The sequence below is a fragment of the Panthera uncia genome, chromosome A2, assembly GCF_023721935.1.
Source record: "Panthera uncia isolate 11264 chromosome A2, Puncia_PCG_1.0, whole genome shotgun sequence".
In the NCBI taxonomy this organism is placed as follows: Eukaryota; Metazoa; Chordata; class Mammalia; order Carnivora; family Felidae; genus Panthera; species Panthera uncia.
In genome coordinates, this window is record NC_064816.1 from 77,728,417 (window position 1) to 77,744,703 (window position 16,287).

General features: G+C 40.9%; 2 protein-coding genes across 5 annotated transcripts in view; one reads left to right on the plus strand and one right to left on the minus strand.

Moving 5' to 3' along the window:
* The window catches only part of PSMC2 (proteasome 26S subunit, ATPase 2), a 13,320-nt gene extending 7,629 nt beyond the window's left edge, over positions 1–5,691 (minus strand). Inside the window, exons 1-4 of the mRNA XM_049641345.1 lie at positions 5,533–5,691; positions 3,462–3,499; positions 2,842–2,923; positions 2,022–2,121 (exon numbers count right to left, since the gene is read on the minus strand). Coding sequence (XP_049497302.1) covers positions 2,022–2,121; positions 2,842–2,923; positions 3,462–3,499; positions 5,533–5,602 — 290 coding nt within the window. The 5' untranslated portion in view covers positions 5,603–5,691. The remainder of the gene's footprint in view (positions 1–2,021; positions 2,122–2,841; positions 2,924–3,461; positions 3,500–5,532) is intronic.
* Positions 5,692–7,922: 2,231 nt separating this feature from the next.
* DNAJC2 (DnaJ heat shock protein family (Hsp40) member C2) overlaps positions 7,923–16,287 on the plus strand; it is a 36,513-nt gene continuing 28,148 nt past the window's right edge. The window contains exons 1-3 of one of the 4 annotated variants that reach the window (XM_049641341.1): positions 7,923–8,209; positions 10,453–10,643; positions 14,922–14,997. In XM_049641341.1, coding sequence (XP_049497298.1) covers positions 8,146–8,209; positions 10,453–10,643; positions 14,922–14,997 — 331 coding nt within the window. In that variant the 5' untranslated portion in view covers positions 7,923–8,145. The remainder of the gene's footprint in view (positions 8,210–10,452; positions 10,644–14,921; positions 14,998–16,287) is intronic. The other 3 variants (XM_049641340.1, XM_049641342.1, XM_049641343.1) reach the window with 3 other exon arrangements.

The window sequence follows — 16,287 nt, forward strand, 5'->3', positions numbered from 1 at the left end:
AAAAAAAAAAAAAAAAAAAAAAAAAAAAAAAAAAAAACAAATATGACATCCCAACTGACCTCTTTCAGGAAGCTACCAGAGAACAGAGCCCACCTAATGCGGGTGTAAGTAAACCAAAAAGACAAACTCATGGTACATAAACAACAGGAGAGAGGCAAAGGGAACCTGCAGGGAAAGAGGTCACAGGATGGTTGTGATTTCGTAGGTGGAAAGGGCCACCAGTAGTGCACTGAAGCAGGTTGGCAAGTGCTGGGAAAGACTTCTTCAGGAAAACGGACCAGAGAGAATCCTGGTGCAGAGGACACACCCGAGGCATATGTGAGAAAAAACCTGATGGACTTAACAAATCTGAAGACCAATTTAGTTGAGTATTTATATACATAGAAAACCAGGCAAATAAGAAAACGAGATGGTTATGACAAGAAAAATAAAAACTGGTACAAGAAAGAAAAAGCGATCAGTTTATTTACTACTTGCCTCTTTATAAATAGCACTACTTAGCCACAGTTGTGAAATCAATGAATACTGATCTAACCAAATTTTTAATGTAATTAAGGATGTAGGATAGGAAAAGTATCCTATCCTATTGGGATGATGACAGAGGAAACAAAATGAAATCCTCAGGCCAAGAGATGATATCTAAAGCTAAAAAAAATAATCAAGATGTAATCTACAATACACAAGATTTTGCATTGTCCATAAGAATCATGAAGGTAGAAATCAAAATAACCAGCTAAAAATTTTGAAAATAGGTGTCTCTAGGGAAGAGGAATTGGGAAAGACAACTATTGTTACAGAATTATTTAACTCCTTAAAACCATGATAGAACTGAAAAATAAACCAAAATAAATGGGAAAGACAGAAAAAGGGAGTAAGGGATAAAGGAAAAGAGGAAAGGAAAAATAACCTTTACCATAGTAAAGAGATAAAATGAAAATAAAATTTCCAATGATTAGAATAAAACACAAAAGAATACAATCTTGAATTGGGCTAAGGCTTCTTGAGCAACATTCAAACCCAAAAGGTATAATGAAAACGTTTACATATTTTATTTGCCTCCTAAAAACTTTAAACATTAGTACAACAAAAGGTAGCAACAAGTTAAAAGTCAAGAGCCAGAATGGGAAAAAAATATTTGTAGCATATTAAAGAAAAGATAAATACGTACAATATGTAAAGTGCTCCTAAAAATTCACAAGAAACAAACCAATAGAACAAAATATGAATGGACAGAAAAATACAAATGTCTAATAAGTATAAGAAGCAGCTATCACACCAGTAATCAGCACAATGCAAATTAAGATGAGATTTTTTCCCCCACATGGCAAAAGTGTAAAAATTGATGATCACATATCTTATATTGATCAGGCAAACAGGCATTTGCCTCAAAACCTCATGTTAAGGAGTATGAACTGGTCAAATCACCTTTTTCCAGATTTTCAAAACTGTAAATCCCTTTGACCTCATAATTCCACTGCTAATAAGCTATACTAAGAAATAAACGCACACACAGAGAAATATTTAACATGAACATTCAATGTAGCACCATGAAGAATCACAGAAATTGTAAACAGACCAACATCTACAGAATATTACATAATTTTTAGAAACCAAGAGAAACCAGAAATAGAGGTACTAAAAAAAAAAAAAAAAAAATCAGGATATGTTTCTTTGCATGCAAATAAAATATATACATGAAGACATAGGACGACTAAGAGGACCAAACTATTTTCAGTTGTAGCTGAAGAAGGGGCAGTGGGACAGTGAAGATGGGAAGGAAGGTTCTCATGTCTTCATCTGATCTTTCTGTATCATTTGAATTTTTATATGATTATGTCTTTACCTACTTCTTGAATAATTATTGAAGGCATAAAATTTAATCCCAGATACTTCTGGAGAAAGCTTTATTTATGCAGAATGTGGAATAAAAAACTTTTATGAACTACTGCATTATACCCCGGATTCTAAAAAGTGCTTGAGCGTACAGATAAGAATAAATTTTCAAGGAGTGCTATGCATACCTCGCAACCTGCAAAGGCTGTTCACTCTGCAGTGTTTGCTTATCTGCAGCCAAATCCCAGAGTGCTGGTGGGGCCAGGCCAGTATCAGATTCTTTGATACCTACATAAAGAAGGATAACAAAGGTTCACTGAAATGTTATGCATCACCTTGAAGCAAGCTTCCGCAGCCTCAGCACCAATGACGTTTTGGACTGAATACGTGGCAATGGGGAGTGTCCTGTGTGTTACAGTTGGCAGCATCCCTGGCCTCTAGCCACTGGATGCCACCAGCACCACCTCCCCTTCAAGTCACGAGAATCAAGAGTATCTCCAGTCACTGCCAAATGTCCTGGGGGAAGGGGATGCTGGGGCAAAATCACCCCAGTTGAAAAACACTGCCCTAAAGTGGTCACAAGCCAAAATCCAACACCATATTTGACAAATACTATGAAACTTCACCACTCAAGTTTCCAACTCATGAGCAGAAAAGTTTCCAACTACTGGGCAATAGCCCAGTTACTTAAGCAATACCATGTGAGACCACATTTTTATTCGCTAAAAAATTTTTACTTGTTTATTAGAGTTTACTGAACTTGTCTCTGACCAATAGAAACATTACTTGCTTAAAGGATGATGTTGTTGCTTAACTGCTTAAGCATTATATTTGGTTGTAAAAGGTAGTGAAAGATTACTAAAGGAGATCCAATTTCTTAACAGACAGGAAGGATAGTAATTTTTTTTGTCTATAATTCACGAAGGAATAACATCTGTATTTAAACTCCTTAGATGTAATTAACACATTACATTTAAAGATAAGAGACAAGAATAATGAAATACACACCAGTAAGCTCATTGATCTTCTTGAGAAGTTGTTGAATGTCATCTTCAACCTGCTTTATCTGCCTAGAGTAAGTGCTCTGACCCTAGGAGATAAAAATCACTGTAATTAGAATATCAAGACATCAACAATTTATGAAACTGCAGACAGAAACTTTTAACAGTTACAATCTCAATAGCTATTATTGTCCCAATGCTTGTGACGTGGAAATAGAGAGAGTATATCATTTTCAGAAGTATTCCCAAACTAATATTTTTGCCCAAAGACACAATGCACTATTATGCAAGGTAACAAATGAAAATCATGCTTGAAATTAACCCAACTACAAGCCCTAAACATTGAAACTTTCTATTTCAGATCTAATTCAGGTACATACATTTCAAATATCTTTCAATATAGCACCACACTTAATTACAAATAGTATAAAAAATGTATGCGCTTTGACATGCTAAATATTTGCTCTCTGATCTAATCTGGAGAGAAACTGTGGTATGTAACTTTTTTCAGTGAGGATTACTATACACTGCCAGACATTCTCTTCTAAATATTTTGGGAGGCTACTACCAACAATAGTTCTTTCAACATAAAACATCTATACTTGGTAGACATTGAAAACGACTTACGTAAGTTTTCAGCAAGGCAATATCCCCCTCATCCAGAGCTAAAATAAGAGAGAATACATGAGATTCAAAAAGAGGAAAGTAGAGCTAACAATTCTCTTCTGTTCAATTTACATTCAGTAACTGAGTGAGAAAAACTATGCAAAGTTGTAATGATATAAATACAACCAACAACAAGTTCCTGGACTCCAGGAACTTTTAACTAATTGGGTGAAGGCAGAATTTTACAAAGTATATAACACAGCTGCTGAAGAGTCTCAAAGGGATGTGACACAAAAACAGGAAGCCCAAAGAACAGAGTTTGAGAATCAAAACGACCTGGGTGCTAGCAACCTGGGTGCAATTGCAACGTCATGCAATTGCCAGGTAATGTTGGAAAACCCACTTTAAGCATCAGTTTTGTCATCTTTGAGAAACAGAGATAACCATAATTTTACCCTCACAATGTTGCTTTAAAGGTCAGATAAGATATGGACGAAGAAGCACCTAAAACTCTATACACGTTAATCATAATTATATGCAAGGAATAAATCTAGTAATACATTTACAGAATGATGGCATACCCAGAGAAATGCACAGATGAGATATTAAACCTCTGTGACTCAGTTTTCCACCAGGTGCCTGAGTAGCTCTGAGGTCTGCAGTATCCTAAAACACTTTCAAGGCAAACAGTAGAGTGTGGGATGAAAGTAAAGAGAAAATCTCTTTGGTGGGGGGGAGGTGGAAAAGAAGAAAAAAAAGTGCTAGGAGAGGTTGAAGTTGTTTAGGAAGGGAAGAGAGAAAAAGGGAAAAACAACAACAACAACAAAAACACTGCAAGAAGATTTTTTAAGTAGCCTGTCAGGAACAAAAGAAGAAAAGAGCATAAAGATGGAACTAAAAGGGGAAGAAATCCTGTGAGCTCCGTGTGCGCATCACCTGCACTGTGAGAAGTGCCAAGTGGCAGTGTTCTCTACAGAGAGTAATTTCACATTTTCAAAATTACAACTCCACTTCCAACATTCACCCTCCCGCTTGTGTTTGTGTCTGTGATAAGGTACACGAACAAGGTTATTCACTGCTCTAGAATGGCCACCAGATTGAAAGACACCTACATGTGCATCACTAAGGATTAATTATATGTATTACTACTCACCCAAAAAAGTGGGATACTATGCAGATGCAGACAGGCAGACAGCACTGACTCCTTACATATAACGATATGAACTTATCCCTAAGACACATTAAAATCCGAAAATGTATATATACAATTTGCTACATTTTATGTAAAGAACAAACCCTTGATATGCACAGAAAATGTCTAGAAAGATAACGCAAAATGGCAACACTAGTTGCCTCGGTGGATCATGCATGCACGCCTGGGGCCAAGGACCACTTTTTCAATGTGTCTTTTTTTTTTTTTTTTTTGAGACAGAGAGAGACAGAGCATGAACAGGGGAGGGGCAGAGAGAGAGGGAGACACAGAATCTGAAACAGGCTCCAGGCTCTGAGCTGTCAGCACAGAGCCCGACGCGGGGCTTGAACTCACCGACTGTGAGATCATGACCTGAGCCGAAGTCGGACGCCCAACCGACCGAGCCACCCAGGCGCCCCTCAATGTGTCTTTTTTTATGCATTTAGTGTTTTGAATCACATGAATAAATTACGTAGTCAAAGGAATGTTTTGTTTTGTTTTGTTTTAAGGAAAATTACTTCTCAGGATCCTGACTACACAGTGACAGCACCAAGCCATCCCACTTGAGGGGGAGGAGGGGCAGAAAGAGGATACAGGTGACCAAGCACCACCAGGCAGGGAAACTTTTCAAGGCCTGCAAGACCAAGCAGGGTGAGTAACTTCATCAGGACCTGAGCTGAACATGAATAAAAATGTCGATCAGCGAGAGATGAATACAGAACTTGGAGTAGCATGAGGGACACAGAAGAGGCAGCCAGGGTAAGCCGGCTGCCGCCCCCGACGAAATCATCGGGGGCACAAAAGGGACACAGGGCCGAGTGGCGAGCGGGACTCCAGCCTCTCCTCCGGGGCCAAGCCTGGCCCTGCTCCGGCCCGGAGCTCCTGCCTATGTCAACTGACCTCGGATGGGCTTGTCGTCCTTCTCATCCTCTTTGGTTTTCCGCTGATCGGCACCGAGGTAATCCGGCATTTTAGGAGCTCCAAAGGCCTCAGCTCTCAGGTGATTACACAGCACCTCTCTCGCTTCCGGTGGTGCCGCTCTTTCCTTTCCTCACCGGAAGTAAGCTGAGCTCTACGGATCCTTTTACTCTGCGCACGAGAACCGGAAGGGAGCCCTGGGGGAGGCGGGCTCGTGTCCTGCTCCCGGTTCCGTGGTCCAGGAAGAATTCCCTGTGGGAGGGGAACACGGGTGGTCCCTGGCCCCTCACCATGGGGAGATTCCCTGAGCGACGGCCTTTTAAGACCAACCGTGGCTCAGTCCTGACTTTAAATCCTGATTTAGTCATTCATTTACTGTTCACTCTTGGGTAACTTCGTTACTCTCTCTGCTTTAATTTTTCCTTTGCCTCGCAGCATTGTGGAGGCTTTAAACAACTAGTGTTTTCAAAGTATCTGGCATATTAGATACGCATTAAGTAGTGGCTAGATCTACGAATACAGTGAAGAGATATGGAAGTTGTTCCTTAATTTGATGTTAGCGTGGGATGAGGAGATGAAGAGTTTCAATTTTTGAGCCTCCTGCCAAAGAAGAGTGGTGCCTCAGATACAGGAAAGTCCGGGAAAAGAGCAGGTTTTGAAATAAATTCGTTTAGGAGGTAAACAGGAATTGATAAATAACTGTAGAATTTGGAAATGAAAAGTCGGACCCGTCTTTGCGTTAAAGGACTCAGTGCAAAGTGGAGAGACAACCTACTGGATGGGGAAAGTATTTGCACGTCATATATCTGGTAAGGGATTAATATCCTGAGTATATGAAGAACTACCAATCAACAAGAAAACAACCCCATTTTATTTTTTCAACCTTTATTTTTAAGAGAGAGAGTGTGAGCGGGTGAGGGGCAGAGAGAGAGAGAGAATCTGAAGCAGGCTCCAGGCTCTGAGCTGTCAACACAGAGTCTGATAAGTGGCTCAAACTCACAAACCATGAAATCATTACCAGCTCGAAGTCCGAGGCTTAACCGGTTGAGCCACCCAGGTGCCCCAGAAAACAGCCCCATTTTAAAAATAGGTCATTGTAAGACCAGATGGGGTGGGGGGGGCGGGGCGGAGAATGGATGAGGCAGGTGTGAGAATAAAATTAAGAAAGTGGAGTCAGGTTACTTTGAGTCTTAGAGCCTGTTTTAACAAGTGGTTGCATTAATAAAGAAAGGGGTTGGGAAACCTGGGTGGCTTAGTTGGTGAAGCAACCCACCTGGGCTGAAGTCATCATCTCACAGTTTGTGATTTTGAGCCCTGTATCAGGTGGGCTCTCTCCTGTCAGGGCTCTAGCCCAGAGTCTGCTTTGGATCCTTTGCGTCCCTCTCTCTCTCTACCCCTCCCCTGCTCTCTCTCAAAAAAAAAAAAAAATATATATATATATATTTTAAGCAAGGGGTCAGGGATAGCTTTAGGGGGAGTTGATTATCTTAGTTTTTGAAATGTCAATTGTGAAGTGACAATTTTGTCATGGGGTAGATAACGGGACAAATCAATGGATTTAACTGAAAATGTAATTCATAGAGAATAATTCTCTAACTTCCGGCGCTCTTTCCCAAAGGGTAGCACATCAAGTCTTTTATTTTGTGCAACCTATTCCAGATACTGGGGGCGGGGGGGGGGGGGGGGGGGGGGGGGGGAAGCTTAGTGTGGAGGGGATGTGTGTGAATCTTCATCGACTGGTTTTCTTTTGCTAGTTCTTGCTTTTGACCGTAAGAAGGAATCATAATAAGCGTACAGTGGATTTTATTATACATTAAACAATTAAGTTCCAGAGTTCTGTAATTGGTAATATCTTAGAAGAAAAAAAAAAAAAACAAAAACAAAAAACCTCATGCTTTTAGAACAGGGTAAAAAGATTGCCGGCCTTCCAGTAGAAGCTAACACTGAGGAGGTGTTCTTTGCCAAACGTTACAAGGATTAAACGAGACAACGCAGGTAAATTACTGAGTAATATCGCAACAAATACAGGCTGCCATTATTATTTATATAAGTGCAAGTATATTATAGGTATATGTACAAAATTCTCTATAGATGTATATAGACTACAATAATTGTTCCCAATATTAATGCATAGATATCTTTTCATTTTTTATTTATATAAGTAGAGCTACTTGAGAAGTTAGTGGTTAGTCTCGGGCAAATAGTGATTTAAAAATAAAAATAGCATAGTAGGAACTGCTTCAGAAAATTATGCTCCACGTATCGCACCTAGGGGAATAAAGTAATCCATTTCGCCGCGGAACTGAGGAGTCTAGGAACCTTTCTTTTGTGAGTCTTGGTCCCCAGCCGGATCCGTGTCATTAGAGTAACTAGGCTGCCGCACACGTTGGCGCGGTGTGTGCGGGTGGAATTGGCCTCCGCACCGCGAAAGATTCATCCCGGAAGTAGTTATTGGTCGTCTCCATGCGCCGGTTCCTGGGCGTCGTAGAGCCAAGGCGCGAGGCTCGGACCCAGAGGTAGAGCCGGAGGGGACGCTAAGCGCCCCCGGCCCAGGACGCTAACCGCTGCGCCTGTGGGGCCGGCCCCGGCGCCATCATGCTGCTCCTGCCGAGCGCTGCGGACGGCCAGGGCACCGCCATCACCCACGCTCTGACCTCTGGTACGTGCCCACTCAACCCCGGCTCGTCCCCTCTTAGCCGCCCCTGCCTCCGCCCTCCACCTGCGCGACCCCGAAATCTCTCCCTTCTTGTCCCTGGTGCCTGGCACCCGGACGCGTGGGCCATGACGAGTGACTTTTTGCTCCAGGCAAAAGAAATCCTTCTCCAGACTGGAAGAAGGGAGGGGGCGTCTTCTTTCTGCCCCGACAGTTCTTCCTCCTTTCGCCGCTGCTGACTCATGGATCGGGCAGAGCAGTTCGGGGCCGAACCGTCTAGTAGCCTAAAAAGGTTCTTGTAAGCATCTCCTTGCCTAGGTCAAGAGATTGCCCGCAGCGAGCTCCCACGTGCCTCGCGTCGTACAAAGCCTTGCTGCTGGTGCTCTGTTAAACATCTTTCTCCCTCTCTGTGTTAGTACCTTCTTTGATTTTTAAATGTCAAAGCTTAGAGACTGCTCCTCATACTCAAAACCTCAGTATGAAAAGACCTTTGCCGGTGATGCTGCTAAGATTTGTGTAGACAGACTTTGAAAGAGTCATTGAGAGTTGAATGCTTCTGTAGTTTCTTAAATTTATAGCCCAGGACAGTCGTGGGTATGGTAAACTTAGTCTCTAGTTTCAGCCATCCACGTTAATTACCATAGCCACTTATAGAGACAGTTGTTGGATTTTGATCCTATCTCATGGCACGTGTTGTGTTCTGCTTGCGGAAGTCTCTGTGATCTTAAACTAAAAGGAAAGGCTTGAAAGGTGATGTCCTTAAAAGCCACACCCATACCAGATAGCTAGTACATCTTGAACATAGTGTTTGAATCCTCTCCTCTGTATGGTACAGGAAATCTTAATTTCCCAAACCAACTAAAGCATGAAAAATAAGTTATTTTTAGAAAATTGTGGCCATTAGGTACAATGGGAAACAACATTTGAGTTACTTATTGCTGGACAGGGCAAAGTCTTTTGCTTTTGCGTGGACTATGAAGTTAAAGTGTTCAGGGGTTTTTTCCCCTGACTCAGATGACCTTTTTTGAGTCGTTAATGTACAAATGTGCAGTGATTTATCTTCGTAAAACCTTACTTTGATTCAAGAGGTTGTGATTTTCAAAGTGGTTTCAAATATGGTTTTTCATTCAGTCTTCCAAGGAGCCATAGAAGATAAATATTGTTCCCATATTACGGTTGAAGACATCTCTGACTCATTGCACGTAGTTGCTAATTGTCAGACTTAGACTAAACCCAGAGCTTTTGATATCAGATCCAGAGCTTTTACCCTATAGCATAGCTGTGTTAGTTAAACCTCTTTAGCTGCTTGGAGAATTGTCTTCCAGAATCATTGCTAGTGAGTTCTTAAAATTTTTAAAAGCTGAATTCAAGGTTTTAGTTAAAATATTTTGAGTTGTTTTTAGAAAAATTTTTTGATGAGGTTAGTATTTTGGAGACAGTTTATCATTTATTGTTTTATTACAGTTATTGGTCTAACAGTAAAGCAGTTGGCAGCAGTTCTCCCTGTTCCTTGCCTTCCTCTCATACCTTCAGAAACGTATTGATTTATTGTTGACGTTGCTGAATGCTTTGTCAGATAACTGAAAGAGGTGGATTGAATACTCTGAATACTAGGAAATGATTATTGCCAACCCTCATGTTAACTGGATTGCAGGCATACCTTGTTTTATGGCATTTTACTTGATTGTGCTTCAGTGATACTGCATTTTTTTACAAATTGAAGGTTTATGGTAACCCTGTGTTGAGCAAATCCATCAGCACAATTTCTCCAGCAGTATTTGCTTACTTTGGGTCTCTGTCACATTTTGGTAATACAGTATCTCAGACTTTTTCATTGTTGTTTGTCATGGTGATCTGTGATCAGTGATTATGACTAGCTGACAGCCTGGATGATGGTTACCATTTTTGGGCAATAAAGTATTTTTCAATTAAGGTATGTCCATTGTTTCTTAGACGTTATATTACTATACTCTAATAGACTATAGCATAGCGTAAACAGAACTTTTATATGCATTGAGGAACCAAAAAACATATTTGATTCACTTTTTTGCAGTATTTTTGCTTTATTGTGGTGGTCTGGAACCAAACCTGCACTATCTCCCAAGTATCCCTGTACTGCAATTATTTCCTTAGTTGATGGTTTTAAAATTACATTCTGATGCTATCACTGTTTTGATCTTATTTATTGCCTTGAAATAGATTTATTCCATGCAATACATTGAAGCCTCTCTTAACGCTTTCAATCACAGCCTCAACACTCTGTCAAGTTGAACCTGTGGGAAGATGGTTTGAAGCTTTTGTTAAGAGGAGAAACAGGAATGCTTCTGCCTCTTTTCAGGAACTGGAGGATAAGAAAGAGTTATCAGAGGAATCGGAAGATGAAGAATTGCAGTTAGAAGAGTTTCCCATGTTGAAAACACTTGATCCCAAAGACTGGAAGGTACTTAATATCTGAATCTTTTGTTCAGTCAGATGCTTTGTTAGGCATAGGCAGTTTTCCCACAAGTTTTCTGTCAGTAAACCGTTTTAAGATGCTTCAGCAAGAGAACCATAATTGAGCACCTGTCTATTGTTAAGCTCTGAGTGAGATGGCCATAGGATACTGTCTCTGCTGGAAAAATCCAGGAAGTTTTCACAGAAAACATGTTTGAACTGGCCTTAAAAGAATGAGTAGCAGTTTGTGAAGCAGAGAAGGGAACAAAAGGTGATCTGGGCAGAAGGAATAGATCTGCAAAGACACAAAGGAGTAAAGAAGTATACTGCCTCTTCAGGGATTAGTGAGAGTAGAGTAGGGTGCTTGAAGGATTGGTGGTGAGAATTTAGTCCTGAAACAGTCTAGACCAGATTCTTTTGTAGCGTCCTTTTTATGCCATGCTAAGGAAGGAACTCAGATTTTATTTTCAGGGCAGTAGGAAATCATCAAAAGTTTCTGAGCTAATTTTAGCAAAGTAATTCTCTTGGCAGTACAGAAAATTATTTGAAGAGGGAGGACAGGGCTGGAGGGGAAGTGAATGGTTTGCTATTGTAGGTCAAGTGCAATAATCCAAGCCTGCAGATGCATACTTGAGCTAAATTGTGGCCGAGCTTTGAGGAAGAGGCGCCACTGGCTTTTTTTTTTGGAGGTAGACTTGGTAGAGCTTGGTGACCTTGGCTGTGCCGTATAAGAGACGGAGATGTACTCAGAAGACCTCTGAGCATTCCAGGTTGAATGACCTGCCAGTGTCTGATATCAGTCACTAACACTGGGATGCAGGAAAAAGGAAGTTTTTGAGGGAATGTGGTGTTTGTGTTCAAGTTTGGCTATGTCATAATTGAGGTTCTAATATACTGGTGAAGTTTTCTAGTAGATGGTTAGAAATTGGTCTGTGACTCTGAAAGAGAATAGAGCCAACAACTTTTGCAAGTTGTTGGCAAGTCTTAGGTGGTAGTTGAAGCTGTGGGGAATTGAATGACATCAGTCAAAGAGAAGAATATAGACAAATAGGTATCATAAAGCCCTATTAAGTAGAGAACTAGTATAATATTTAAATATATATATATATATATACTATGGAATTAGAGTGCCAGAATTCAAATCTGGCTCTGCCCATTTAATGTGGTGGGACCTTGGGAAAGTTACTTGAGAAGTCTGTTTCCTACGGTGAGATTGCTAACACCTCAAAGGAGTTTAGTGAGGATTAACGCAATGATGCGTGTAAAACACTTAACTTATCGCTTGACATAGGATAAATAATAGTGGATAATTTCTCTCTCCTCGATTGTAGGATTAAATAAGATAAAGAGTATGTGTAAAGCACTTAGAAAAGTAAGTGCTGAGAATGTTAGCTGATTTACATATTGTCATTATTGATTTAAAAAAAAAAAAGGACTGAACATTGTGGAGCATGAATATTTAAGGTGTGGGCAGAGGAGAAGCAGCAAAGGATACTAAGAAGGGTGAAAGAAGTAGAAAGAAAACAAAAAGACATTTGTTAGTTCCACAAAGGTTTATTAAACATCAGGCACTAGACTTCCAGAAACTAAGAGAGGGAGAAGTCTCAAGAAGAAAAACACAGTCACCAGTGTCACTGCTTTGGAAGTCATCACATAACACGAATAATGATAAAAACCTACTGGGTTTGGCAAATGAAGCTTAGGAGACCACACTGAAAGCCATTCCAATAAAAAGGTTGGGATGGCGAGCGATTATAGTTGGGTTGTAGGAGACCACAGTGCAAAATACTCTTTTTCATAGCTGAGTTGTAAAGAAAATAAGAGAAAATAGTAACTTGAGGGGAAAGCAGGGTCAGGAGAAGATAGAACTGGGGACCGTTGAGGTCTACAAGAGAGAAAAGAAAGAATGAAGAAAGTCTTTGGTATAGAAAAGAATAGATGATATGACAACAGGTAGCAGGGTTCATACATTTTGTTCAGTTGGTTGTTTCTTTTCAACAAACAGGATCAAGCATCTTCTATGTGTCAGACCCTGTTCTGGGTGCTGAGAAGTCAACTGAACAAGACAGTATCACTGCTCCCACATAGCTTGTATTCTAATGAGACAGGCAATAAGTAAACAACCAAAGATGTGGCCACCAAATGCTGGGCAAAGAAGTAGAACAGGATGATGTGATAGAGTGTCCATATGACTGCTTTAGAGTGAGTAGGTGGGGAAGGCATGTGCAGTTGACATTTAAGATAAAACCTGAATGACACATAAAGATCCACAAGAATGCCATTCCAGGCAGAGATCTTGTGTGGGGGCAGAAAGAAGTTCGAAGTGCCAGGAACTGAAGGAGGCAAATAGGTGGTACAGAGTGGATAGGGGGTGTGAGGAGGTAAGGAGCAATAGTCACTGGAAAGCCAGTGGAGAGTTTGAAGCAATGACAATTTTTAAATACTTCAGGGGGAACAAGAAGGAGCAGAGATGGGCAGAGAAGGTTGTCTGTTTTAAATAAGGTGATAACATTTAAGCTGAGGCTGAAGGATGAGAAGACGGCAGCCACATGAAGAAGGGGGAATGTGCCAGGCTGGGGGGAGGAAGAGCTCGGTATCTGCAGTGAACTGCAGCACCAGTCTTGTATTTGGAAGTGAGTGATCGAGGTAGAGAGAGACAAGCCAGGAATAGTGAGAAATGGAGGTGCGTAGTGCATCTGGAGCTCAGAAGAGACGTCTGTGCTCCAGTGAACTGGGGAGTCATAAGTGTATTCTAGCCCTGGCACTGAATCGAATCACTTTGAACTGAAATGTAGAGAGAGACAAAAGAAACCCCAGAACTGAGCTTTGCAGGTCATAGAGAAGCCAGTAAAAGTGGCTGAAAAAAGTTACTGGAAGGTGGGAAGAAAACAGAGTGAATGCACAGAAACACTAAAGAAAGATAATATTTTAAGGAATGAGTCAGCTGTGCTGCCACTGGGAGCTGAAGTCAAGTGAGGGCAGATGAGTGGTCTTGGATTTGGTACCTGGAAATTGATACTGAAGAGAGCAGCCTCATTGTGCCGGGGGTGGGAGTGGGTGGAACAGAACCAAACTGGAGTGGTTTGAAAATGAATGCGAAAGGAGGTAAAATGTGTGGACACCTTTTTCAAGAAGTTTAATGTTGACGGACAGCAGAGAGATGGAGAGAGTGGTAACTGGAAAGGGGGTCATGGATGTGTTTTTAAGGATGAGAACTAACAGCATCTTTTTATACAGATGAAGATAATCCACTTGAAGCTTGGGAGATCCCTGAAAGATGCTAGTATTTGAGGAGACGTAGAGAAGACAGTGCTCAGAACCAAGAGGGGTGGAGTAGTTTGTCTCAGAAGGACAGACTTCTTCAGTTGTGAATGGAGGAAAAGGGGAAAGATGTATGGTTGCAGGTAGGGTAGTACAAAGATTGAGTAGGAATTTGAGTAGGATAATTTACATCTTATATTTAACTGGGAGGCAGGGCTGTTGATAAGAGGGTGGAGAAGGATCTGTGAGGGTTGAGGAGAGACTAGAGAAATAGTAACCTTAGGGAGTGGAAAGGTAAACCAGTTGGAATGATGGCCAGGCGTAATGAAAAAGCCCATCCACATGAACTTTGTAGTCCTGAATTTGAAGGGAAACCAGTCAGCTCTATTTAACTTTTTTCTCCCGTGTTTCATGCCCCCAACTCCCTTTTCCCCCCTCTCAGTTCTCCAGTACTAGACTCACCCTTTGAGTTCTGTAGGGAACCTTCACTCCAGTTGCTGCTTCAACTTGTCAGTTTGCAAGGATGTTAACGACAGCAGGTACTTCCTCTCCAGAGAAGCCTCATCTCTCAGTTTCTCAAAATTTCCATCCAGCCTACCTTTGCTCTGCACAGCTCCTGGTCCTATCCTTTCATTGTCCTGGCCCAACGCTGTGGGGCTGTGATAGTGCTTCCCTCAGTTCTGAAATCTCTTGATTTAAGGATGGCCATAGGATATTACTAGGTGTTAGGAGAAAAATGGGCTCAGTGGTCAAGTAAGTTAAGAAAATGCTGGGTTTTGCAGGTTTCTGTTTGGTTGGTTTTTTTTAATTGCAAGACTTCTCAGAGCCTTTGATTTATATGCATACAAATCATCAAGAAGGCTGTATCACAATACACATTTCCCAGACTTACATACCACAGAATCCATTATATATAGAATGTCTCCTATTATGGGATTCTCACTTTGGGAAGCACTAAAATGGGTGCCAGCACAAGGGATATCAGCTCCGTTTCACACTTGACTTCCTTTTGTGTCTTTATCAGAACCAAGATCATTATGCAGTACTTGGACTTGGCCATGTAAGATACAAAGCTACACAGAGACAGATCAAAGCAGCTCGTAAGTACCTAGTTCTTTTGAAATAATCCAGTATCTGGTATAGGAAATGTTAATCCTTTTGAAAAGATCTGCATGATCATATTCTGTAGCCATAAATCTAGATTCAACAGCATTTGTCATATGGTCATAACAATGTATAACCCATAGTCTGCTTTACCTTCAGAACCAGAAAGCAATCAATCTCATGCATGGACAGAAGATGGGTGGGTGTGTTTGTGACCAAGATAAAGAACATTCTTCTAAAAGCAACCTTTTAAAAATTAATATTTCACTTCCTTTCAGTAATACAGCCAGCTGTATTTAGTGGAAGCTGCCTTGTTAGGTTTTCTGATATTATTTTGTGGTTTTGGGTTACATTTTTGTTGATCCCACCTGTCTTTTCTGTCCAAAAAAGAATTATCTGATATTTCACTGTTTTTTTTTCATTGACAAGATGAAAAATTTCAGGGAATTGTAGGAGCCTAGTCTTCATGTGCCTTATAAAACACCATCCCGGGGCGCCTGGGTGGCTCAGTTGGTTAGGCGACCGACTTCGGCGCAGGTCATGATCTCATGGTTTGTGGGTTCGAGCCCCGTGTTGTGCTCTGTGCTGACCACTCAGAGCCTGGAGCCTGATTCAGATTCTGTGTCTCCCCCTCTCCCTGCCCCTCCCCTGCTCACGCTCTGTCTCTCTGTCTCTCAATAATAACGTTAAAAAAAAAAAAATTAAAAACACCATCCCATAGTGCCCTACACACCATTCGGTTCTCTTGGCTAGTAAAGTTTGATGAAAGAGGTGAAGGTGATTAGTTTTCTGTGTTCTATCTTAGGAGAATGTTCTGCCCTCCACTCTAGAGAATGGATATTAAGGTCAGAGGAGGTAAGATGCGGCCATATGGGAAAGGAGTTAGGGAGTCAAGGCCAGTCAAGAGGAGAAAGTATTACACTTGGAGGAAGGTCGCTGAATGAGACCCATCTCAATTTGAAAAATACTAGTTGAGACTAGGTATAGTTGATAAACTTAAAATTTTCCCCACTAATTGTTATGGTTAGGAAAATCACAAGAAACATTTTTAACAAGGTGAAGGAATTTATGAGATTATTTCAGATCTGTTATTCAGTTTCTTAAAGAACTGGCATGGTTTTAGACTAAGCATATGTTAATGCATATGAATAGTCATTGCAGTATACATAAATGCCAGGGAAGTTCATTTGCCATGGAAAAATATTTGCAAAGTCTTGCTATATGAAAGAACAGCATACAAATACCAAATGAGTCTTGATACATATAAATATGTGAAAGAATTAGAA